Below are 27,309 nucleotides of genomic sequence, written 5' to 3'. Positions count from 1 at the left end.
GGCGCCGGTGAGGGGGGAGAGGCGGGACATAGTCGGAGAATGGGGAAGGAGAGGGGGAGGGGAAAGGGAGCTGCGCCATAAGAGGCGGGTCAGGTAAAGGGATGTTCCCGCGCCAGAAATAAGGCGGGAAAACAGGCGCAAGGCGGATGGGAGTTCCCTCACACCGGGGGGGTCGAGGAGCGAGCAGAAGTAGCTGGGGTCAGTTGAAGTCAGCTGACTTACGGAAGTGATATGGGGGGAGCAATCAAACTAGATAGGGATCTAGCGGGGGGGGGGGGGAGGGGGGAAGGGGACAACTGGGTTGCTGCTGCAGAAATCCAAAAGGAAATGGCTAAAGAGAGGGTGGTCGGGGGCGGAATGCGACACTGGGGGAGCGAGCGGGAGCGCGGAGGCGGGATATGGGACTGGCCTAGAGAAGGTAATGGCTAGTCGACACGGGAGGGGGGCAGGTAGCCCCCCAGTGAGGCTGATCACGTGGAACGTGAGAGGCCTGAATGGACCGATAAAAAGGGCCCGAGCGCTCGCGCATTTGAAAGGACTAAGGGCAGACGTGGTTATGCTCCAAGAGACGCACCTAAAGGTGGCGGACCAAGTTAGGCTCAGGAAAGGATGGGTGGGACAGGTGTTCCACTCAGGACTGGACGCAAAGAACAGAGGGGTGGCCATTTTGGTGGGGAAACAGGTAGCATTTGAAGCAAAGACCATCGTAGCAGATAATGGAGGTAGATACGTAATGGTGAGTGGTAGGCTGGAGGGAATGGAGGTCGTGTTGGCTAATGTGTATGCCCCAAATTGGGACGATGCGGGGTTCATGAGACGGATGTTGGGGCGTATTCCGGATCTGGAGGCAGGAAATTTGATTTTAGGAGGGGACTTCAATACGGTGCTGGACCCAGGGCTAGATAGATCCAGCTCAAGGACTGGAAGAAGGCCGGCAGCGGCCAAGGTACTTAAGGGGTTTATGGACCAAATGGGGGGAGTGGATCCATGGCGATTTCTTAGACCCAGGGCTAGGGAGTATTCCTTCTTCTCCCACGTCCATAAAGTGTACTCCCGGATAGATTTTTTTGTTTTAGGAAGGTCGCTGATCTCTAGGGTGGAAGAAGCTGAATCCTCAGCCATAGCAGTTTCGGATCATGCCCCACATTGGGTGGACCTGAAAGTAGGAGAGGACAGGGAGCAGAGAACACTCTGGCGATTAGTTGTGGGACTGATGGCGGATGAGGGAGTGTGTGCAAGAGTGAGGGGGTGTATCGAGAGATACCTGGAGATCAATGACGACGGCGAGGTCCCTGTGGGAGTGGTCTGGGAAGCACTAAAAGCGGTGGTCAGAGGAGAGCTGATTTCTATTGGGGCCCACAAAAGGAAAACAGAGGCCAAGGAAAGGGATAGATTACTGGGGGAGATTTTAAGGGTGGACAGGGAATTTGCAGAGACCCCGGAGGAGGAGCTGTACAGGGAGAGGAGACGACTCCAGACCGAGTTTGACCTTCTGACCACCAGAAAGGCGGAGGTACTGTGGAGGAAGGCACAGGGGAGGAGGTATGAATATGGGGAAAAGGCTAGTCGCCTGTTGGCGCACCAACTGCGAAAGAGAGCAGCAGCGAGGGAGATAGGAGGAATTAGGGATGAAAGGGGAGACATTGTGCGAAGGGCAGGAAAGATAAATGAGGTGTTTAAGACCTTTTATGAAGAACTGTATAGGTCTCAGCCCCCAGAGGGAGAGGAGGGGATGTGGCAGTTCCTGGACCAATTGAGGTTCCCGAAAGTGGAGGAGCAGGCGGTGGCAGGCCTGGGGGCGCCGATTGAGGTGGACGAGGTTATTAAGGGACTGGGAAGCATGCAAGCAGGGAAGGCCCCGGGGCCGGATGGGTTCCCGGTGGAATTCTACAGAAAATATGTGGACTTGTTGGCCCCGTTGTTGGCGAGGACATTCAATGAGGCCAGGGAAGGGGGGACACTACCCCCGACAATGTCGGAGGCGACGATATCGCTAATTTTGAAGAGGGACAAAGATCCGATGCAGTGTGGGTCTTATAGACCTATTTCACTATTGAACGTAGACGCCAAACTGCTAGCAAAGGTGCTGGCATCGAGGATAGAGGACTGTGTCCCAGGGGTGGTGCACGAAGACCAGACAGGGTTCGTAAAAGGGAGACAATTGAATGTTAACGTGCGACGGCTATTAGGGGTGATAATGATGCCCTCAGTGGAGGGGGAGGCAGAGATAGTGGCGGCAATGGACGCAGAGAAGGCATTTGATAGGCTGGAGTGGGAGTATTTATGGGAAGTGTTAAGGAGGTTTGGGCTTGGGAACGGGTTTATTCGCTGGGTTAGACTACTTTATGGGGCACCAACGGCAAGCGTAGTTACAGGTCGACATAGATCGGAGTATTTCCGATTATATAGGGGAACAAGACAGGGATGCCCGCTGTCTCCATTGTTGTTTGCGTTGGCAATTGAACCTCTGGCCATGGCGTTGAGAGACTCCAGGAAATGGAGAGGGGTAACTAGAGGGGGAGAAGAACACCGAGTCTCGTTATACGCGGATGACCTATTACTATACGTGTCAGACCCAGCGGGGGGGATGATAGAGGTTATGCGAATCTTGAGGAGGTTCGGGGAATTTTCGGGGTATAGGTTAAACATGGGGAAGAGTGAATTATATGTGAAACATCCAGGGACCAGAGTAGAGAGATAGAAGGCTTACCGCGAAGGAAAGTGGAAAGAAACTTCCGATACTTGGGGATTCAGATCGCTAGGAGCTGGGGAACCTTGCACAGACTTAATCTGACACGGCTGGTAGAGCAAATGGAGGAGGACTTTAAGAGGTGGGACATGCAGCCTTTATCGCTGGCGGGCAGGGTGCAAGCAATTAAGATGATGGTCCTCCCGAGGTTCTTATTTGTATTTCAATGTCTCCCTATTTTAATCACCAGGACCATTTTTAATAAATAAGATAGGAGCATTACGAGCTTTGTGTGGGCAGGGAAAGTTCCGAGAGTAAGGAGGGGGCTCCTTCAGCGCAGTAGGGACAGAGGAGGACTGGCACTACCGAACTTGGGAGATTATTATTGGGCCGCCAATGTGGCAATGATACGTAGATGGATGATGGAGGGTGAGGGAGCGGCGTGGAAAAGGCTGGCGAGAAGGTCCTGTAAAGGGACGAGTCTAGAGGCGCTGGTGACGGCGCCGCTACCGTTCTCACTGAAAAAGTACACCACGAACCCGGTGGTGGCGGCAACACTGAACATATGGGGACAGTGGAGGCGACAGAGAGGGGTGCGGGGAGCCCTGGTGGGGTCCCCTATCAGGAACAACCATAGGTTCGCCCCAGGAAGAATGGATGGAGGATTTCAGAGCTGGTACCAGTTGGGAATTAGGAAGGTGGGAGATTTATTCATAGATGGGACTTTTGCGAGCTTGGGAGCACTGGAGGAAAAGTATAAGTTACCCCGGGGAATTACTTGAGATATATGCAGGTGAGGGCGTTTACTAGACAACAGGTGAGGGAATTTCCGCGGCTCCCGACACAGGGGATACAGGACAGTGTGCTTTCAGGGGTGTGGGTCGGAGAGGGCAAGGTGTCAGAGATTTACCGAGAGATGAGGGAAGAGGGGGAGGAGTCGGTGGGCGAACTAAAAAGAAAGTGGGAAGAAGAATTAGGGGAGGAGATAGAGGAGGGTATGTGGGCTGATGCCCTAAGCAGGGTAAATTCCTCTTCCTCATGTGCCAGGCTTAGCCTGATTCAATTTAAGGTGCTACATAGAGCACACATAACGGGGGCAAGATTGGGCAGGTTCTTTGGAGTGGAGGACAAATGTGGGAGGTGTGGCGGGAGCCCGGCAAACCACGCACATATGTTTTGGGCGTGCCCGGCACTGGAAGGGTATTGGGAGTGACGAGAGTGATTTCGCAGGTGGTGAAGGCCCAGGTCAAACCAGGCTGGGGGTTAGCTCTATTTGGAGTTGCGGAAGAGCCGGGAGTGCAGGAGGCGAAAGAGGCCGATGTCGTGGCCTTTGCGTCCCTCGTAGCCCGGCGCAGGTTCCTACTCATGTGGAAGGAGGCGAAACCCCCCGGACTGGAGGCCTGGGTAAACGATATGGCGGGGTTTATTAAACTGGAGCAGATAAAGTTTGCCCTGAGAGGATCGGCTCAAGGGTTCACCAGGCGGTGGCAGCCATTTCTTGACTACCTAGGGGAACGTTAGAGGGAAGACAGATGACCAGTAGCAGCAACCCAGGGGGGAAGGGGGGGGGGGGGGAGGAGGCTTAGTTGAGTATAGGTCAATAGAGTACGAGGTTTTGTTACTTGTATATTATTATTATTATTGTTAAAAAGTTAAAAAATTTCTGTTTTGTTATTGTTATTGTTTCGTTTGTTTTGTAAGCGGGAAAAATGTTGCTCAGGGAAAAAAATGTCAATAAAATATATTTTTTTTAAAAAAGACCCTGCTGTTTACGCTTCCTGAGTACAGGGAGTGGCGCCGAAATGTCTGGGATTGTATCGGTCGCTCAAGTATCAGTCCTTTGTCTGACAGAGATGGGCCATCAAAATGCTAATCAGTTGGGGGTTTCGATACCGTCTGGATTCTTCGCTCACAAATATACATTCAGGCTCTGAGCCTGCCTGAACCTTGCACTGTCCATTTTTCCCGTTATGTTTTGCGACCGTCCATGTTCCTTATTGTAAGTGGCCATCCCAGATGGCAACAGTCCATCCTCTTGATCCTCAACGCGAAGTGTGAAGGATCACACTACTGGATCTTCTGTTCTCTGACATGCCGCGTACCCTCAATCAAGGACAGGTTCTATCCTACTCTGTCCTATGGGTCGAAACAATGATCTAAGTTTTCCCTCATACAATACATATCTCAAAAAATTCTAAGAGGGCATTATAACATTCAAACATACATTTCAGTCTCTTTATACAAAAAGGGACTGTCAGCTGTCAGCTGTTTAACTAAACTACACTCATGCTGCTATCTAATAATCAAAGAACTTATATAACAATACAAAATAAGCAATAGCAGCATCACATTCCTACTTAACACTAATGTCAATTTACAGAGAAAGTAACTTTATTAAAAACAAAATGCGGAATTTATTAGGGAGGAAAAGTTCAGAGTGTGTGGTTTGCTGGAGTCCAAGGAAAGGGGCTCTGAGTGTGTATACTGGAGGGCGGGAGACTCTCCTTCGCCATTTCCGAAGTCTGATCGTTTGGATGACATTGCAAAGTATAGCTATAATGAATTAGGCTTCTACTGTGTATGAAAGGGAGTACCATTTTATGATATTATCACACCATGTGGGGGTATCAGTGGCTGTGTCCATGTGTGGTGTAGTGTCTGGGCTAGGGGTATCGTGTTGGGTGGTCATGTTCAGGGCCTGTGTGGTGAGGGGTGTAGGGTCTGCTAACGCGCGCAACTGTATTGATCCAATGACGATCATGATGCAGATCATCAGGTTCGTCTTCATCTTGTCTGTATCGTCCTCTGTCTTCTGGTATATGCGTATCTTCCTCGGGGTACAAGCATAATATCTGTTATTATCTTGTTGTTTAATATCTCGTTTGTCTGTCTGTTTCTCCTTAACGTCAATTTCCCATTTAGAATCGTCACCATATGCGACTCCCTCATTTGTTTTTCTTAAACAACCATTTGGGAGACAAGACATCCGAAAAAAATTCTGTCACAGTGAGAGCACTCTCGCAGCCTGTGTTTGATGGGCTGAGCAGACAGACAATTTCTCCGTCCAGTGCAAACTCGTTTCAACCAGGTGTTTGAACATGTAAATAGCAGGCAGGGGTTAGCAACCGAAGTGTCGCCAGAAAGTGAACAAAGGTTATGGCAAAGTGCATTCTTTAAACCACCTTTTTTAAAAATAACAGCAAAAGAGTTTCGAAAATAATTCTCCGAATGGGGTGCGTATGAGCCCGCGGCAGGGCAAGAATGGGTGGAATCCCTGGGTAGAACATAGAACATTACAGCGCAGTACAGGCCATTCGGCCCTCGATGTTGCGCCGACCTGTGAAACCACTCTAAAGCCCATCTACACTATTCCCTTATCGTTCATATGTCTATCCAATGACCATTTGAATGCCCTTAGTGTTGGCGAGTCCACTACTGCTGCAGGCATGGCATTCCACGCCCATACTACTCTCTGAGAAAAGAACCTACCTCTGACATCTGTCTTATATCTATCTCCCCTCAATTTAAAGCTATGTCCCCTCATGCTAGACATCACCATCCGAGGAAAAAGGCTCTCACTGTCCACCCTATCCAATCCTCTGATCATCTTGTATGCCTCAATTAAGACACCTCTTAACCTTCCCCTCTTTAATGAAAACAGCCTCAAGTCTCTCAGCCTTTCCACATAAGATCTTCCCTCCATACCAGGCAACATTCTGGTAAATCTCCTCTGCACCCTTTCCAATGCTTCCACACCCTTCCTATAATGCGGCGACCAGAATTGCACGCAATATTCCAAATGCGGCCACACCAGAGTTTTGTACAGCTGCAACATGACCTCATGGCTCCGAAACTCAATCCCTCTACCAATAAAAGCTAACACACCGTACGCCTTCTTAACAACCTTCTCAACCTGGGTGGCAACTTTCAGGGATCTATGTACATGGACACCGAGATCTCTCTGCTCATCCACACTGCCAAGAATCTTACCATTAGCCCAGTATTCTGTCTTCCTGTTATTCCTTCCAAAATGAATCACCTCACACTTTTCTGCATTAAACTCCATTTGCCACCTCTCAGCCCAGCGCTGCAGGTTATCTATGTCCCTCTGTAACTTGTAACATCCTTCCGCACTGTCCACAACGCCACCGACTTTAGTGTCATCTGCAAATTTACTCACCCATCCTTCTACGCCCTCCTCCAGGTCATTTATAAAAATGACAAACAGCAGTGGCCCCAAAACAGAACCTTGTGGGACACCACTAGTAACTGGACTCCAGTCTGAACATTTCCCATCAACCACCACCCTTTGTCTTCTTCCAGCTAGCCAATTTCTGATTCAAACTGCTAAATCACCCTGAATCCCATGCCTCCGTATTTTCTGCAGTAGCCGACCGTGGGGAACCTTATCGAACGCTTTACTGAAATCCATATGCCCCACATCAACTGCTTTACCCTCGTCCAACTGTTTGGTCACCTTCTCAAAGAACTCAATAAGGCTTGTGAGGTACGACCTACCCTTCACAAACCCATGTTGACTATCTCTAATCAAATTATTCCTTTCCACATGATTATACATCCTATCTCTTATAAACCTTTCCAAGATTTTGCCCACAACAGAAGTAAGGCTCACTGGTCTCTAGTTACCTGGGTTGTCTCTACTCACCTTCTTGACCAAGGGGACAACATTTGCTATATTCCAGTCTTCTGGCATTATTCCTGTAGACAAAGATGACTTAAAGATCAAAGCCAAAGGCTCAGCAATCTCCTCCCTAGCTTCCCAGAGAATCCTAGGATAAATCTCATCCGGCTCAGGGAACTTATCTATTTTCACACTTTCCAGAATTGCTAACACCTCCTCCTTATGAACCTCAAGCCCTTCTAGTCTAGTAGCCTGAATCTCAGTATTCTCAACAACATTGTCTTCCTGTGTGAATACTGATGAAAAATATTCATTTAGCACCTCTCCTATCTCCTCGGACTCCAAGCACAACTCCCATTACTGTCCTTGACTGGCCCTACTCTTACCCTAGTCATTTGTTTAATCCTGACATATCTGTGGAAAGCTTTAGGGTTTTCGAACATAGAAAAATACAGCATAGAACAGGCCCTTCAGCCCACGGTGTTGTGCCGAACCTTTGTCCTAGATTAATCATAGATTATCATTGAATTTACAGTGCAGAAGGAGGCCATTAGGCCCATTGAGTCTGCACCGGCTCTTGGAAAGAGCACCCTACCCAAAGTCAACACCTCCACCCAACACTAAGGGCAATTTTGGACACTAAGGGCAATTTATCATGGCCAATCCACCTAACCTGCACATCTTTGAACTGTGGGAGGAAACCGGAGCACCTGGAGGAAACCCACGCAGACACGGGGAGGATGTGCAGACTCGGCACAGACAGCGACCCAAGCCGGAATCGAACCTGGGACCCCGGAGCCGTGAAGCAATTGCGCTATCCACAATGCTACCGTGCTGCCCTTAAGAACAAATAAATCTACACTATATCATTTTACCGTAATCCATGTACCTATCCAATAGCTGTTTGAAGGTCCCTAATGTTTCCGACTCAACTACATCCACAGGCAGTGCATTCCATGCCCCCACTACTCTCTGGGTAAAGAACCTACCTCTGACAGCCCCCCTATATCTTCCACCATTCACCTTAAATTTATGTCCCCTTGTAATGGTTTGTTCCACCCGGGGGAAAAGTCTCTGACTGTCTACTCTATCTATTCCCCTGATCATCTTATAAACCTATATCAAGTCACCCCTCATCCTTCTCCGTTCTAATGAGAAAAGGCCTAGCACCCTCAACCTTTCCTCGTAAGACCTACTCTCCATTCCAGGCAACATCCTGGTAAATCTCCTTTGCACCTTTTTCAAAGCTTCCACATCCTTCCTAAAATGAGGCGACCAGAACTGTACACAGTACTCCAAATGTGGCCTTACCAAAGTTTTGTACAGCTGCATCATCACCTCACGGCTCTTAAATTCAATCCCTGTTAATGAACGCTAGCACACCATAGGCCTTCTTCACAGCTCTATCCACTTGAGTGGCAACTTTCAAAGATGTATGAACATAGACCCTAAGATCTCTCTGCTCCTCCACATTGCCAAGAACTCTACCGTTAACCCTGTATTCCGCATTCATTTTTGTCCTTCCAAAATGGACAACCTCACACTTTTCAGGGTTAAACTCCATCTGTCACTTCTCAGCCCAGCTCTGCATCCTATCTATGTCTCTTTGCAGCCGACAACAGCCCTCCTCACTATCCACAACTCCACCAATCTTCGTATTGTCTGCAAAAATGTTGCACTAAGTTTGTTTGTTTGAAGGGGATTTCTTTGTTTTCCTGGGACCGGGTAGGGGGGAGGGAATTGGAGGGGATGGGGCCTGGGCACGGGCCTCCACACTAGCAAGCTCAAGCTGACTAGTGAACGGGAGTGTGGTGGGGGGAGGGGCTGCGGTCATTGGAGCCAGGTCGAACAGGTTTCGATGGGCCTAGGAAGTTTGAAAAGTGGGGTGAGGGGACCGATGCTGGGTGAGGTGTTTTCGGGAGGAAGTGGATATGGGGATTCCGGGAGGGGGAGGAGTTTGATGGCAACAAAAGGACGGGGAGGGCCAAGCCTAGAGGGCAGGGCCGGAGTTATGATGATGGCAGATAGGAGGGGCCGGGAGGGTGTGAGAGTTCAGGATACTTACGTGGAACATGATGGGTTTGGGGGTGGGTGGGGGCAGTGAAGAGGTCGAGGGTGTTTGCACACCTAAAAAGCTTAAAGGCCGATGTGATTACGCTACAGGAGACTCATCTGAAGGTGAAAGACAAGGTGAGGCTCAGGAAAGGCTGGGTGAGCCAGTATTTCATTCGTGGTTTGACAGTAGGGCACGGGGGTAGTGGTCTTGGTAGGTAAGAGAGTGAGGTTCCAGGTTATCCTTGATCCTACCTGCCAAAGACTTCTCATGTCCCCTCCTGGCTCTTCTTCGCTCTCTCTTTAGGTCCTTCCTAGCTAACTTGAGCGCCCTAACTGAACCTTCATTTCTCATCTTTACATAAGCCTCCTTCTTCCTCTTGACAAGTGTTTCGACTGCTTTAGTAAACCGCGGTTCCCTTGCTCGACCACTTCCCCCCTGCCTGACATACGTATCAAGGACACGCAGTAGCTGTTCCTTGAACAAGCTCCACATTTCCATTGTGCCCATCCCCTGCAGTTTTCCTCTCCATCCGATGCATCCTAAGTCTTGCCTCATCGTATCATAATTGCCTTTCCCCAGATATAACTCTTGCCCTGCGGTATGAACCTATCCCTTTCCATCACTAAAGTAAACGTAATCGAAATGTGGTCACTATCACCAAAGTGCTCACCTACCTCCAAATCTAACACCTGTCCTGGTTCATTACCCAGTACCAAATCCAATATGGCCTCGCCTCTCGTTGGCCTATCTACATACTGTGTCAGGAAACCCTCCTGCACACATTGGACAAAAACGGACCCATCTAAAGTACTCGAACTATAGCGTTTCCAGTCAATATTTGGAAAGTTAAAGTCGCCCATAACAACTACCCTGTTGCTTTCGCTCCAGAGTTCGTTCCCTGGAACTTTTCGGAGGCCTATAGAAAACCCCTAAAAGGGTGACCTGTCATACCAGTCCCTGCTCTATCCATGTCTCCGAAATGGCCACAACATCGAAGTCCCAGGTACCAACCCATGCCGCAGGTTCACCCGCCTTATTCCAGATGCTCCTGGCATTGAAGAAGACACACTTTAAACTATCTTCCTGCCTGCCGGTACACTCCTGCAACTTTGAAACCTTACTCATGACGTCACTACTCTCAACCTCCTATATACTGGAGCTACAATTCAGGTTCCCAAGCCCCTGCTGAACTAGTTTAAACCCTCCCGAAGAGCATTTACAAATTTCCCCCCCAGGATATTGGTACCCCTCTAGTCCAGGTGTAGACCATCCCATTTGTAGAGGTCCCACCAACCCCAGAATGAGCCCCAATTATCCAGAAATCTGAAACCCTCCCTCCTGCACCATCCCTGTAGACACGTGTTCAACTCCTCTCTCTCCCTATTCCTCATCTCGCTATCACGTGGCACGGGTAACAACCCAGAGATAATAACTCTGTTTGTCCTAGATCTAAGTTTCCACCCTAGCTCCCTGAATTCCTGCCTTACATCCCTATCCCTTTTCCTACCTATGTCGTTGGTACCTCTGTGGACCACGACTTGGGGCTGCTCCTCCTCCCTCTTAAGGATCCCGAAAACACGATCCGAGATATCACGCACCCTGGCACCTGGGAGGCAACACACCAACTGCGAGTTTCTCTCGTTCCCACAGAATCTCCTATCTATCCCCCTAACTATGGAGTCTCCAATGACTAATGTTCTACTCCTCTCCCCCCTTCCCTTCTGAGCAACAGGGACAGACTCTGTGCCAGAGACCTGTACACCATGGCTTACCCCTGGTAAGTCATCACCCCCAACAGTATCCAAAGCAGTATACTTGTTACTAAGGAGAACGACCACAGGGGATCCCTGTACTGACTGCTTCCTCCCAGCCCCTCTCACCGTCACCCATCTATCTTTTTTCTTTGGAGTAACTCCATCCCTGAAGCTTCTATCTATAACCACGTCTGCCTCCTGAATTATCCGAAGTTCATCCCAGCTCCAGCTCCAGAATGCGGTTTCTGAGGAGCTGGAGATGGGTGCACTTCCCACAGATGAAATCAGCAGGGACACTGACGGCGTCCCTCACCTCAAACATTCTGCAGGAGGAACATTGCACTACCTTCCCTGCCATCCCCTCTAGATAAAAAAAGAAAAAGAAAGAGCTTACCTGTTATTCACTCCACTTCTCAGCAAGCACTCACTCAGCAACCTCTGCGCCCCGCACGATAACACCTGCCCTCGAGCCTTCCTCTTGATCTATACAGCGGTTGGTTTTTTTTGGTTAGAGGAGGGGGTAGGGAGGGAAACACTGAAGTGTTTTGGGTTTAAGTGTCACTTGACAACAGCTCCTCCACAAACCACCTTCAAGTTAGGGTGAGCACAACGGATTTATGCAAATTTGCCCCGCAACAGCCAATCAGCATCTCCGCTCTACTGCCCTCTGCTGGGTAGGGCGGTGATCAGTGCCATTACTCCACTACCCGAGATTGTCTGACCAAATACATAGGGGGTCCCCAGGCAGGGCGGGGATCAGTGCCGTTACTCTACTGCCTGAGTGACCTTCTAAGAGCGGTAAGAATTTGAGCATATATGGACTTTCAGCAAGCTTGTGCCTTTAACTGCCATGTGGCGTCAGAGGAGTAGTCATACCTGTATCAAGAAATGTGTCTGGGGTCGACACACAGTCGTACAAGAGAGAGAACATTCAACATTTTTTAAAAACTAAAGGAGAAAGCGGGCAGGTTCCATCAGGGAGTAGGACACCGTAAATCTCAATCGGTTCCTTTCTCTCATCATCTGGACACCTCAAGGTTCCATTCCAAAAAGGGTCTCAAAGGGGTTAGCATGGTGGGAGTCAGACTCGGAGTCATCACCATCTCCTGGGTGCCAAACTCGTGCCTGGAGTTTCAGTGCCAATGCAGAGTGGGCCGATGTGGGGTCCATCTCGTCGTTCCGTGTCAGACGGCAGGAATTGTTGCAGTGCCAATGTTTCGTATTCTGTAGGGCGGTAGGGGCAAGGGGGTGTCGCTATCGTCGGCTGGTGGGTCAGGTTCTGGTAACGGCAAATAGATTGTGTCCGAGGGGCCGAACATATCGTGGTCGGTGTCACTGGGGCTGTAGTGACTGGGGCCTGCTCTGTTTTTCCATTGTTCGGGAGTATCAAGGGCGTCCGTTGCACTGTCGCTATCGCTAGCTGCCGAATCAAGTGTTAGGATGAAATTCGACTCTGGAGGCGGGGTCAAGGTCGCGTCTGTGGACGTGCTGTCCTGGCTGGGGGAGGGCTGGATTGGGTTGTCAGTGGGCGGGTCTCCGTTGTCTGCCATTGCCAATGAGAGGTGGTGTGAGTGGCTGCACTGCGTTCCATAAACCTTAAGCTGGTTTATATTGAACTATCCTGATTTTCCATTGGGATATGTGATGTTGTAAACTGAGGGGCTTACTTTATCGGAAATTGAGTAGGGTCCTGCAAATTTAGGGGAGAGGAATGAACTAGGATTGTACAGGGAGATCTTGACTTGCTGTCCGACTGTATACTCTGTTGGGTGTACTGTCTTATCAAAGCAGGTCTTACTCTGCTTTCTTCTCGCGCCTATTCGAACAGCTGCAGCGAGCTGTGCTGCTTTAATATTCTCCATCATGTTTTGGATCGCTTTTTCGTGGGTAAGGGTGGTGACTTTAATTTTCTTTGTTCTTTGCGACAGGTTTAGATAAAGGATCTTGATCGGCGCAGGCTGGGAGGGCCTAAGGGCCTGTTCCTGTGCTGTAATTTTCTTTGACTGCGGGGCTGGCCAGATCAAGTCCAAATAAATACTCGGCACCCTTCAAAGGTCGTCTGGTCATGAGGGTATGGGGGGTGTATCCTGTCGAACTCGACACCGTGTTTCTAATAAACATCAGTGCGAATGGGAGCACTGTGTCCATGTCGTATTATGCTGCTGTACCATCTTCCTAAGTGTTGCCTTTAGGGTCCGATTCATGCATCCCACAATGCCGCAGGATTGCGGGTGATAGGCAATGTGAAACTTCTGTTTTATGCCAAAAATCGTCAGGACATTTTTCATGACTCTGCCTGTGAAGTGCGAACCTTGGTCCAACTCAATACTATCGGAGTCCCCATCTAGTGAAAATGTGCCTACTGTCGATGACGACCAGCACATGTTTGTATACATTTCTGCAGGGGGGGGTGAGGGGACCAATACATTCTAACTGCAAGTTTGCCCGTGGGCCATTAACAGGTCGGGTGTGTCTTAGCTGACCTTTCTTTGCATATCTGTCCGGGTTGTTCTGGGGGCAAATCAAACAATTCTCAATGTAATGTGTTACGTCGGTTTTTAAGTCGGGACTCCAGCAGAGGTCTGAGGTGGGCAAGGGTGGTTTCTATCCCTTGGTGTCAATGTCCGTCATGGAATTGGCAAATAATCTGGTTCCTATCCTGGGTGGGGACCACATAAATACCATCCTTCAAAACGATTCCCTCATGGATCATTAAAGTATCTTTAAACTTATCATAGGGAGCTGGGAAGTCTCCTTTTAAAATTTCCTTTAGTATCTCATCTTCTTTCTGTGCCTGGGCTAATTCTTGAATGTTGGTCGGTAAGACCTGGACGGCATGTACTGGGGCACTCTCGGGGGGGGTTGCCAGAAGTGGCCATGTCGTGAGCCTGCTTTCGCAAGGGCGTCTGCTTTCACGTTACCAGGTGGGGAGGAGCGATAGTGGCTTCTAATTTTTATGATTCCGTATTTTCTACCTTTCGCTGCCTGGAGGATGTGTTTGAGTAATGGCGCTGAGGGTAGGGGTTTTCCGTCGGGGATATAAATCCTCTAGATTCCCACTGGGGCAGGAATTCTGTCAAGCTGTTGCAGACATACAAACTGTCTGAATATATGTCTACTGGGGTCAGGAACGAATCTGGGTGCTGCACAATGTAAGCGATGGCTGCTAACTCGGCTGCCTGCGAACCTAAATGTCCAGGCAACTTTAATGAGATAAGCGCGTCCTCTACATAAATTCCACATCCTGTGATCCTTTTCCATCTAGAACTGTGGAGGAGCCATCTGCATAAATATTTAGAGCTTTGTCTGTGAGCTGGGTCGTCTATGGTCAGATGCCTGTCTTTTTCGTTGCCGATTTGGGAACAAAGGGGCCTGTGCTGTGGTTGGGCGCAATGATCTCGCACTCATCTCGCATCCAAGTTGTTAAATACAGTGAATAGTCGATCCCTGACACAGATCATTGAGGGACAGACACCATTGGTCACATCCTGCTGTTGAGAGCACCCACATCATAACCTGCCGGTTGTGGGTTGCCTTAGAGTTCTTGGCCAGTATCTCTTCCTCTCGTAAAACTTTATATAGTTAAAAATGTCTTAATTAGCGTAACAAGTATGCTGACATCAACACTGCAATGAAGTTACTGTGAAAATCCCCTAGTCGCCACATTCCGGCGCCTGTTCAGGTACAGAGGGAGAATTCAGAATGTCCAAATTACATAACGCGTCTTTCAGGACTTGTGGAAGGAAACCGGAGCACCCGGAGGTAATCCACGCAGACACAGGGAGAACGTGCAGACTCTGCCCAAACAGGGACCCTGGCGCTTTGAAGCAACAGTGCTAACCAATGTGCCACGATGCCGCCGTAACCGCTCACTGCACAGGTGCAGGAACCGAAATGTTTGGCGAGTACCGAATACAATATGACTTGATTAAATATCACACTCTGCTCCGGGGTGGAGGGTTTGCGGGAGGGTGCATGCCCCCCCGGGCAGAGCTGACTTTCCTTGCCCACCTGCCGGCTGCCACCGAGCGCCCGGGACACAAACTGCCAGAGCGCGCGAGCCAGCCCTCCCGGCGCATGCGCGCTGACAAGCGGTCAACTTTCAGAGGGGTGGGCTTCCCAACTCTTCCGCGCGACTGTCGTGTGTGGGTTTTTTTTAAATTCCCCCTTCCTCAAAGTTAACCCGGCCTGTCTCATCGCCCTCCGGGAGAGGTTGGATTGAAAAGCCATTCTGCTTTTTTTTTTTAGCGCGCGCGTTGAAGCTTTTTGCCGAGGGGCCGGGGTGAAAGGTCGTTACCCAGGCTGCCTGGCCCCTTTGGCGCGAGGATTCCCACCCCTTTCTCGTTCGCGGGCGCCCGCTCGCGCCAGCGGTTTGTGCTTGGCAGTCGGAGGGAGGACACGCACAAGGCCCGTCTTCCCGAACATTTCCTTCAGCCGGGGGACCCGGGAGAGCCGCTCGATCGCCGTTCGGAGGCGCGCCGGACTATGAGCGGATAGACGGAGGACCAGGTGTGTGTGTCGGGTCGGGTCGGGTCGGGTCGGGCCCCCCCCCCCCCCCCCCCCCCCAACCCTGGGACTGGGTGGCGCCCCCGACCCCCGCACTCTCTCGCCCCCGACCCCCGCACTCTCTCGCCCCCGACCCCCGCACTCTCTCGCCCCCGACCCCCGCACTCTCTCGCGCCCGACCCCCGCACTCTCTCGCGCCCCCCCCCCCCCCCCCCAGTTAATCTCGCTGGAGGAGGAGGGGGAACTGAGCTGGACGCCCCCTTCTCGGGCCTGCGGGCAGTCCCTCGGCGCGTTCTAAAGTTGCCGTCCTGTGAACCCAGTGGAAATGTTCAATAAAATAAATAGCACCGCAATCGGCGGCTTGCCCTTCTTGGTATCCCCGAATCGGAAAGGGGGTGCTTCAAAAACATTCTCGGCTTGTATATTTTGCCTCCAGTCTCTCTCCCCCCCCCCCCCCCGGGTGGTGGATTGGGGTCTGTGTCTCAACCCCCCCCCCCCCTTCCCCCTTCCCTGTAACTGAGCGTGAAACTCGCACTCTTCGTTAATTTCACTCGCTGGTTTGGGAGTTTTCCGGCTCCAAACTGGGATCTCTTTGCACTGGCAACATTGCACTGGCCGTCACCGTATATATAGTATGGCAGCTTACCTACCCTAAACTTTTAACATTTTAAAATGAAGACATAGAACATACAATGCAGAAGGAGGCCATTCGGTCCATCAAGTCTGCACTGACCCACTTAAGCCCTCACTTCCACCCTATCCCTGTAACCCAATAACCCCACCTAATCTTTTTTGGACACTAAGGGCAATTTAATAAGGCCAATCCACCTAACCTGCACGTCTTTGGACTGTGGGTGGAAACCGGAGCACCCAGAGGAAACCCACGCAGACATGGGGAGAACGTGCAGTCTCCGCACACAGTGGCCCAGCGGGATTCGAACCTGGGACCGTGGCACTGTGAAGCCACAGTGCTATCCAGTTGTGCTACCGTCCAGGTATCAACTGAGCCACAGACTAGTTTCTCAGAAACTGTTAATTCATCTTTTTTTTTAAAATCAAGATTTTTGAATTCTTCCTCTGCAGGTTTGTTTCGACTTGTGTTTGAAACATGGCATTAGTTTCAAATCTGCCTCCATACGAGTGATGGGAAATATCAAGGCCCAATGGTCATAGAATCAATCAAATAGCACAGAGAAGGCCCTTGGTGGTCATCTTTCTTTGGTAACTTGAAGGCAAGAAGAGGTTATGTGGGTTGGGAAATTGTGTTTCCGGGAATAGCAACAGACAGTAAGAAGGTTGAGGGGGTTGTCTGGTGAAATAAGTTACTTTTTAAATGAAGCAGCAAGGATACCAGTAAATAAAGGGGGAGGTTTAGCACAGTGGGCTAAGACAGCTGGCTTGTAATGCAGAACAAGACCAGCAGCGCGGGTTCAATTCCCGTTCCAGCCTCCCCTACAGGTGCCGGAGTGTGACGACTAAGGGCTTTCCACAGTAACTTCATTGAAGCCTACTTGTGACAATAAGCGATTATTATTATATTCACCATACTCTGTGTAATATCTGTATAATAATTGGTTTGAGGTTTTTTTTCCAGCAACCAGCCAATGGTAATGGATTGGATTGGATTTGTTTATTGTCATGTGTACCGAGGTACAGTGAAAGGTATTTTTCTGCGAGCAGCTCAACAGATCATTAAGTACATGAGAAAAAAAGGGAATAAAAGAAAATGGAGGGCATGGATAGAGGATTGATTAACTTGATAAGTAGCAGAGAGTAGGATTAATGGGGCATTTTCAAGGTGGCAGGCTATGGTTTGTGGAGCGCTGCAAGGATCTGTGTTGGGACCACAGAAATGTCTTTTTGGGCAGTCCCTCAGGCTCGAGGATGACTTGCCTCCATTCTGGGGAGGTGGTTTCTGCATTGACTGAATAGTCCAATCCTGGATCGGCAGACCTGGTGTTTGATGAGGTGGGTGGGACGCTCTGGATTCTCTGCTCTCTTTCCACTGTTTACACTGTTGTACCCTGTGATGCTCAATGTCTTTAATGCCTTTGTGGATGCTTCTTCAGTTTGTGCTTTCTAAGGCAAGCAATTCCCACGTGCCGATGGGGATGATGCATTTTTTTAGCTTCCAGAGTGTCCCTGTATCGCTTTCTCTGCCCTTCTAGTGATTGCTTGCCATTGCGGAGATCAGAGTACAACATTTGTTACGGGGGATCTATATTGGGCATGCGGACAATGTGGCCCACTCATTGCAGCTGGTTAAGTGCCTCAATACTGGCGCTCAGGTTGGATTTTGCCGAATCAACATTGGTGATATTTCTCCAGGGAGTTGAGGTGTCTGCTGTACATTGTCCATGTTTCTAATGCATACAGGTGGGCTCAGACTATGGTTGCTCTGTAGGCCATGAGCTTGATGCTGGACTTGAGGTCTTGGTCTTCGAACACTCTCTTCCTCAGGTATCTGAAGACTGCATTAGCGCATTGGAGTCTATGCTGATTTCATCGTCGATGTCTGCTCTCGCTGAGAGGAGGCTCCCAAGGTTCGGGGAATGATCCACATTGTCTGGGGGCTCACTGTGAATCTTGATGGTCGGGGGCACTTTTGTGTGGTAGGAGCGATTTGGTAAAGAATCTTTGCTTTCTGGATGTTTAGTCTGAGGCCCATTCTCGTATGCCTCACTGACAATGGTTTGTAGCTCGGCCTCTTGAGTGTGTGCGTACAGGTGTCGTCTGCATACTGTAGCTCGATGGCAGAAGTTGGGGTGGTCTTGGTTCTGGCCTGGAATCGTCAGAGGTTGAACAGTTTTCTGCTTCTCTGCTGGCTTAGCACCACTCCAGCGGGGAGCTTCAGGGTGATGGGCTGAAGTGTTGCTATGAGGACGATGTAGAGGATGCGATGACCTGTTTGACCACTGTTTGCACCCGTATTGGACCTGTGGTGGTTCCGTTGGTGAGGATCACTGCTTGCATGTCATGGAGCAGGGAGAAAATGTACGAATTTCCACGGGCAGCCAAATTTGAGGAGGCTGTTACGTTACCCTCATGCTTGACAAGAGTCAAAGCCCTTTGCGAGATCAAAGAAGGCATGTACAGAGGGTGATGCTGCTCCGTGCACTTTTCCTGGATTTGTCGCGTGCTGAAGATGATGTCCATTGTTCCTCTTGATGGGTGGAAGTTGTACTGAGACTCGGGGCGGAGCTCTTCAGCTACTGGGAGGAGGCGGGGTCTCGCGATGAACTTTTCCGCGGCGGAGAGGAGCGAAACCTCTCTAATTTCCACAGTCAGACCTGTCTCCTTTCTTGAAGATGGGTGCAATTAAGGCGTGAATGTGATCATCCAGGCATGCTCCCTTCCAAACAAGGATGATGATGATGTGGATTCTCCAGAGTGCCTCTCCGCCGCATTTTAATGCTTCTGCGGGAATTCCTTCTGTGACAGAAACTTTGGTTATCTGCTGTCGGATTGTTAGCAATATACAGTTTATATTCATGGCTTAGATGAATCCAAGAGTAATTGTATCCAAGTTTGCTAATGATAAAGCAAGGTGTAAATGTAACCTGCGAGGAGAACACAGAGGGTGCAAAGAGATAGAGGCATGTTAAATTAGTGTGTAGTAAGGATGAAGTATAATGTGGAGGAATTGAGAGATTATTCTCTTTGGCTGTAAGAATAGAAAAGCAAATTTTTTTAAACTTGTAATTGTTGGTGTACTTGTACAAAGAACAGTTACTTTGCAGGTTCAGCAAGCAAAAGCGCAAATGGTGTGCTGGCCTTTAATGCAAAAACACTGGAGTATAAGAAAATATCTTAACAAAAATGTATATGTATATGCCTTTGAGACCAAATTTGAAGATTAATACTGCACTGTATTCCATATCTAAGGAAGGATATGCTTGCCTAATGGACAGCAAAGGTCGACTAGATTGATTCCTGGCATTAAAGGGTTGTCCAAAGATATCTCCATTACTCAAACTGTCTAGAGTTTCAAATAATGAAATATCCTCAGTGAGATCTAATTGTAATGCACGAGATTATGAAGGGGATTGACAGGGTAAACACTGGGAGATTATTTCTGCTGGCTGAGGAACCTAGAACATGGCACAATTTCAGGATAAGTTCTTGATTATTTAAGACTGGGGTAAGATTTCTTTTCGGCGGCGGCTGTGAAGTTTTGGAATTGTCTATCCTGTGGAACGTTGGATGCTTCATCATTGAGTGTATTTGAGACCTGGCTGAGGTAGGTTTTGATCTCTTAAGGGATTGGGAATGTGGGGCGCAGACAGGAAAGTGGAATTAAGACAATGTATCAGGTGTGATTCAATTGAGTGGTGGAGCAGATTCGAGGGACCATAAAGTCTACTCCCGTTATTTCTTGTTATCGTTGTATTTGTTAGTATTTTCTAGAAGCTTTATTGCCAATTCGGAAGACAACCCTCTCTTCCTATCACTTTCTACAATTTTATTGGACATTGAAAGGCATGTTTACTTAATTGATGAGATGCTAGACAACCCGGGTATATGGTATTAATGGACCACCCACCACAGGTACAAAAGCAGAATACTTCAAATGCTGGGTATTTAGAACATAAAATACTGGGTGTACTCAGCAGGTCAGTCAGCATCTGTGGAGAGGGGAGAAAAGTTAGTGTTTTAGGTTAATGATTTTTTTGTCAGCTGCTACTAGTTGCTTTTTGTTTTTGACCTTTATTTTATTTTATGTGACTGCCATTGCTTTTGTCCCATTTGTTCAAGTGCTGTTCTTGTGGCTTTGACCTTGTGTACAGACTGCCAAGTTCTTTCTACCATGACTGCCCATTCACTGCCTTATCTAGACTGCAGTTTTGGTGTATAGGCTTCCTTCATTTGACCTGCTGATCAGTTGATTATTTCAGCAATCTGGCAGACCCCCGCGGTGTGGCTGCTTTGAGTATTCGTGGGTGTATCCATGATTGCCTCTATTTGCTCACTTAGATCTAATGCATGCTATTCTTCACAGCGTTATTCGTAACTATAAAGTTAGCTTCCATATGTGCAGTGCTACATTGGGCTTCACTGTGATTTGTTTTGTCAAATTATCTCTCCCGGCTGCAAAGACCCTCTGAGTCGCTGGTCGTGCTGTGTCTGACGGGGGTAGGGGGGTACGAAGCTTCCCTCCCGACAACTCTTTCGGTGCAACAAACCTGTGCCATCGATTGGAAGGAAACACGCACATGAACTGTGTGCCCTTTTCATTGCCAGAGAAAATATGTTCAGCCGACTGAGAATTTTGTGAAACGTTGCATAGCTAGCGGATCTTCAAGAACAACAAAGAACAATACACACTGGAACAGGCCCGCCAAGCCTGCACAGATCACGTGTCCTATCTAGACCAACCACCTGTATCCTTCTGTACTCGTCAGTTCATGTGGTCGCTAACGTATCCGCCTCAACCACCTCACTTGGCAGTACACCTCGGGCCACCACCACCCTCTGTTTAAAATATCTTCTCCCGCACATCTCCACCAGAACTTTCCCCTCTCACCTGGAACCTGTGCCCCCTTGTAATTATCATTTTTCCCTGGAAAATGCCTCCAACTGTTCACCCTATCTATACCCCAAATAATTTTTTTAACTTCTATCAGGTTGCCCCTCAGCCTCCGTCATTCTAGGGAGAACAATCCCAGTTTATTCAATCTCTCCTCGTAGCTAATACCCTCCATACCAGGCATCATCCTAGTAAACCTTTTCTGTACTCTCCAAAGTCTCCATGTCCTTCTGGTAGTGCAGTGACCAGAATTGGACACAGTATTCCAAATGGGACCTAACCAATGTTCTATATAACTAACATAATTTTCGAGCTTTTATACTCTATACCCCGTCCTATGAAGGCAAGCATGCCATATGCTTACTTTACCACCATTTCCACCTGTGCTGCCACTTTTAAGGATCTGTGGACCTGCATGCCCAGATCGGTGTCTGTGCTCCTGATGGTTCTGCCATTTATTTTATAGCTCCCACTTGAATTGGATCTACCAAAATGCATCACCTCGCATTTGGCCGGGTTAAATTCCATCTGCCATTTCTCTGCCCAATTTTGCAGCCTATCTATATCCTGTTCTATTCTCTGACAATCTTCATCACTATCCGCAACTCCTGCAATCTTAGTATCGTCCGCAAACTTGCTAATCAGACCCACTGCGTTTTCTTCCAAGTAATTTATATATGTTACAAAGAGCGGAGGTCCCAGCTGATCCCTGCGGAACGCCACTAGTTACAGACCTCAAGTCAGAAAAACACCATTCCACTGCTACCCTCTGTCTTCTATGGCCAAGCCATCCATCCAGCTAGTTCACCCCTGACCCCATGTGATCTAATCTTTTGCACCAGCCTGCCATGAGGGACCTTATTAAATGCTTTGCTAAGGTCCATGTCGACAACATCCACAGCCCTTCCCTTGTCAATCATTTTTCTCGTCACCTCAAAAAATTAATTTAAATTAGTGAGACACGCCCTCGCTCATACAGAATGCTGTCTGTCGCTAATAAGACCATTCACTTCCAAATGTGAATAAGAGATTTATTTTCAAGAATTTAGAAAGATTAGGTGATCTCATTGCAATATATAAAATTCTGAGAGGCTGCCGGGATAGCATTATGGTGGGGCAGGCAATAAACAAAGAAATAACGGATGCATGTAGAAATGGTACAGCAGTTATCATGGGGGATTTTAATCTACATGTCGATTGGTTTAACCAGGTCGGTCAAGGCAGCCTTGAGGGGGAGTTTATAGAATGTATCTGCGATAGTTTCCTAGAACAGTATGTAATGGAACCTACGAGGGAACAAGAAGTCCTAGATCTGGTCCTGTGTAATGAGACAGGATTGATTAATGATCTCATAGTTAGGGATCCTCTCATAGTTAGGGAAGGAGCGATCATAATATGGTGGAATTTAAAATACAGATGGAGGGTGAGAAGGTAAAATCAAACACTAGTGTTTTGTGCTTAAACAAAGGAGTTTACAATGGGATGAGAGAAGAGCTAGCTCAGGTAGACTGGGAGCAAAGCCTTTATGGTGGAACAGTGGAGAACCTTCCAAGCGATTTTTCACAGTGCTCAGCAAAGGTTTTTACCAACAAAAAGGAAGGATGGTAGAAAGAGGGAAACTCGACTGTGGATATCTAAGGAAATAAGGGAGAGTATCAAATTGAAGGAAAAAGCATACAAAGTGGCAAAGATTAGTGAGAGACTAGAGGACTAGGAAATCTTTAGGGGGCAACAGAAAGCTACTAAAAAAAGCTATAAAGAAGAGTAAGATAGATTATGAGAGTAAACTTGCTCAGAATATAAAAACAGATAGTAAAAGTTTCTACAAATATATAAAACAAAAAAGAGTGGCTAAGGTAAATATTGGTCCTTTAGAGGATGAGAAGGGAGATTTAATAAAGGGAGATGAGGAAATGGCTGAGGAACTGAACAGGTTTTTTGGGTCGGTCTTCACAGTGGAAGACACAAATGACATGCCAGTGACTAATGGAAATGAGGCTATGACAGGTGAGGACCTTGAGATGATTGTTATCACTAAGGAGGTAGTGATGGGCAAGTTAATGAGGTTAAAGGTAGACAAGTCTCCTGGCCCTGATGGAATGCATCCCAGAGTTCTAAAAGAGATGGCTAGGGAAAGTGCAAATGCACTAGTGATAATTTACCAAAATTCACTAGACTCTGGAGTGGTCCCGGCGGATTGGAAATTAGCAAACATGACACCACTGTTTAAAAAAGGAGGTAAGCAGAAAGCGGGTAATTATAGGCCAGTGAGCTTAACTTCGGTAGTAGGGAAGATGCTGGAATCTATCATCAAGGAAGAAATAGCGAGGCATCTGGGTGGAAATTGTCCCATTGGGCAGACGCAGCATGGGTTCATAAAGGGCAGGTCGTGCCTAAGTAATTTAGTGGAATTTTTTGAGGACATTACCAGTGCGGTAGATAACGGGGAGCCAATGGATGTGGTATATCTGGATTTCCAGAAAGCCTTTGACAAGGTGCCACACAAAATATTGCTGCATAAGATAAAGATGCAAGGCATTCAGGGTAAAGTAGTAGCATGGATAGAGGATTGGTTAATTAATAGGAAAGAGTGGGGATTAATGGGTGTTTCTCTGGTTGGCAATCAGTAGCTAGTGGTGTCCCTCGGGGATCAATGTTGGGCCCACAATTGTTCACAATTTACATAGATGATTTGGAGTTGGGGACCAAGGGCAATGTGTCCAAGTTTGCAGACGACACTAGGACGAGTGGTAAAGAAAAAAGTGCACAGGATACCAGAAGTCGGCAAAGGGATTTGGATAGGTTAAATGAATGGGCTAGGGTCTGACAGATGGAATACAATATTGACAAATGTGAGGTTATCCATTTTGTTGGGAATAATAGCAAAAGGGATTATTATTTAAATGATAAAATATTAAAACATGCCGCTGTGCAGGGAGACTGCATGAGTCGCAAAATGTTGGTTTACAGGTGCAACAGGTGAATAAGAAGGCAAATGGAGTTTTGTCCTTCATTGCTAGAGGGGTGGAGTTTAAGACTAGGGAGGTTATGCTGCAATTGTATAAGGTGTTAGTGAGGCCACACCTGGAGTAGTGTGTTCAGTTTTGGTCTCCTTACCTGAGAAAGGACGTACTGGCGCTGGAGGGTGTGCAGAGGAGATTCACTAGGTTAATCCTAGAGCTGAAGGGGTTGGATTACGAGGAGAGGTTGAGTAGACTGGGACTGTACTCGTTGGAATTTAGCAGAATGCGGGGGATCTTGTAGAAACATAAAATTATGAAGGGAATAGATAGGATAGATGCAGGCAGGTTGTTTCCACAGGCGGGTGAAAGCAGAACTAGGGGGCATAGCCTCAATAAGGGGAAGTAGATTTAGGACTGAGCTTAGGAGGAACTTCTTCACCCAAAGGATTGTGAATCCATGGAATTCCTTGCCCAGTGAAGCAGTTGAGGCTCCGTCATTAAATGTTTTTAAGATAAAGATAGTTTTTTGAAGAATTTCAGGTTTTAAGGATTGTATGGCCTACTACTTATTTCTTAAGTAAATTAAGAGTACCACATTGTTTTGTTATTAGTATGAAAAGGCGATTCTCTATCTTTGGGGTTTATAGTGACCAGAAGGAATATACCCAGTATGATAAGTGCCTCCACCATCTGCAAAATTTTAGTCCGAAGTGTAGTGGACGATTTGCCACTCACAATGATCCTATAGTATTCCACAAGATGTGCTAATTTTTAAAATGTTGGTTTACATCCGGAATGATGCAAGACCTCATAGGAAACCTTATTAATGCACCCATTCTTTTTAAAAGGTGCAATGGTCTGCTCAACTTCTGTCCACCATCTGTTCGCTGAAAATAATTTTTACTATTTCGCCCTCCCCCACACCCTTTTATCCTCCATCTGAGTGACCATTGTCACTGACTCCTAAATCATAGGAAATTGTCTTTTCCTGTTTACTTCTTTCTCTTTGTAATGTTATGAACATAAGAAATAAGAGCAGGAGTAGACTATTGAGCCCACTTCTTTCAATGAGATCATGGCTGATCTATTTAAAGTACGTTTTCTTCACTATCCCCCTGTCCCTTGATTTTAATATGTGGAAATCTATCAATCTCAGTCTTGGAGCATTTTGAACGGCTGAGTCGAACCTGAACTGTCTCCTGCAGAGAGTTCAAAAGATTTGCCACCTTCTGAATGAAGAAATTCCTCCTCGTCTAAGTTCTAAATGGTCAGCTCTTTATTCTGAGACTGTCTTCTGGTTCTAGACCCCACCCCTCACAACCATGGGAAGCATCCTTCCTTTATTTACCCTCTCAAGCCTGTAAGAATTTTTTATGTGTGCAGAAGATCACCTCTCGTTCTTCAAAACTCCAGAGAATAAAAGCCCACATAGACATTTAATAAATTTCTCTTGGCCTTCTCTGTTGAAATAGTCTGAAATAACCATATTTTATTATCCTGTATGCCTGACTCTAAGCTTCTCTGGCCTTCATACAATGGAAAGAAACAGTATTCGAACAGTAGTTTCTTCATTATTTTGTGCATATCTATTATTAATTTTTTTCCTCCCGTATTATATAATCCAAAATGTTGACTTTTGTTGCTACTTCCACTTTTTTATGTGATTATGCATTTGCATATAGCTTGGGTTTCTGCTAAATCTAGGATCCTAATATTTAAATCAAGATGGGAAATTTTAATTAATCGAATCTGAGCTTGGATATTTCATAGGCAAAACTAAGAAGTACTTGACTGTTGAGGTGACTTCCTCACACACTGTCTTCATGATTGAATGTTTATTTCTTCACTGCAAAATTCTGTTCTCATGTTTATATTAGTGAACAGTAAGAGTTTTAACTTTGGAACATACTTTATATGGATTTGTTAATTGTATATAAAGTGTAGAAATTTAAATTAAAACAAAATTCTACAAATATTTGAAAGGGGAGGTGGATAAACCAAATTTTTTTTTCCACTTCTGCAGAATTTCCAGCATCAAAATGATGGCTGCTGCTCACCCAGCAGTTTCTGGTTTGCTACTGCTGTTGGAAACCTTGGAAGACTCATCGATTTCATCCACAGAGCAAGTGGATGCCTATCTGACCATTTCTAGGTTGGTATACAAAGCATTTCACCAGTATGATCTAGTTGGCCCAATGCTCCGTTTATCAGTTCATTAAAAAAAAAAATCATTCATGGGATGTGGTCAATTGCCCATCTGTAATTGCCCTTGAGCAGGTGGTGGGAAGCTGCCTCTTGAGCTCTGCAGCTTTTTAGGAAGGGAGTTCCAGGACTTTGACCCAGTGAAAAGGAACGGCGGTACATTTGCAAGTCCGGAATATGTGTGGCTTGGAGTTCCCCTGTGTCTGCCACCCTTATCCTCCTTGGTGGTGTGTTTGAAAGGTTCTGCCTAAGGAGCCTTGGTGAGTTCCTGCAGTGCATCTTGTAGATGGTACACATGACTGCCACTATGCATTGGTGATGGAGAGTGAATGATTGCAGATGGGGTACCATTCAAGTAGGCTGTTTTGTCCTGGATGGTGTTAAGCTTCTTGAGCATTATTGGAGCTGTACTCGTCCAGGCAAATGGAGAGTATTTCATTGCACTCCTGACTTGAGCCTTGTAGATGATGGACAAGCTTTGGGGAGTTGTGTTGCCCGCCACAGGATTCCTAGCCTCTGATCTACTCTTGTAGCCAATCAAAGTATTTATATGTCTATTCCAGTTGTTTCTGGTAGCCTCCCGAGGATGTTGACAGCGAGGGACTTGGAGATAGTAATTCTAATGAATGCCATGGGGTGATGGTTAGATTCTCCCTTTAGGAAATGTTCACTGCCTGACACAGTGGTTAGCACTCCTGCCTCACAACGCCAGGGACCTGGGTTCAATTCCGGCCTCGGGACTGTCTGTGTGGAGTTTGCTCATTCTCGCCGTGTCTTCGTGGGTTTTCTCTGGGTGCTCTGGTTTCCTCCCACAATCCAAAGATGTGCAGGTTAGGTGAATTGGCCATGCTAAATTGCCTCTTAGTGTCCAAAGGGTTAGGTGGGATTACAGGGAGGGCCTAGGTAAGGTGTTCTTTCCAAGGGTCGGTGATGGGCCGCATGGCCTCCTTCTGCACTGCAGGGATTCTAT

The 27,309-nt window shown here is 47.5% G+C and overlaps 1 protein-coding gene across 3 annotated transcripts in view; it reads left to right on the top strand.

The window, feature by feature from the left end:
• Window positions 1–15,247: 15,247 nt before the first annotated feature.
• The window catches only part of rif1 (replication timing regulatory factor 1), a 94,876-nt gene continuing 82,814 nt past the window's right edge, over window positions 15,248–27,309 (top strand). For 2 of the 3 annotated variants that reach the window (XM_072470995.1, XM_072470988.1), the window contains exons 1-2: window positions 16,205–16,642; window positions 26,161–26,289. In XM_072470995.1, the coding sequence (XP_072327096.1) occupies window positions 16,539–16,642; window positions 26,161–26,289 (233 nt within the window). In that variant the 5' untranslated portion in view covers window positions 16,205–16,538. Of the gene's footprint in view, window positions 15,651–16,204; window positions 16,643–26,160; window positions 26,290–27,309 lie in introns of those variants that run through there. The other variant, XM_072471004.1, reaches the window with a different exon arrangement.

Source organism: Scyliorhinus torazame, chromosome 2 (assembly GCF_047496885.1).
Source record: "Scyliorhinus torazame isolate Kashiwa2021f chromosome 2, sScyTor2.1, whole genome shotgun sequence".
NCBI lineage: Eukaryota > Metazoa > Chordata > Chondrichthyes > Carcharhiniformes > Scyliorhinidae > Scyliorhinus > Scyliorhinus torazame.
The sequence above is the reverse complement of the archived record's forward strand: the minus strand, read 5'-3'. Positions and strand labels throughout refer to the sequence as shown.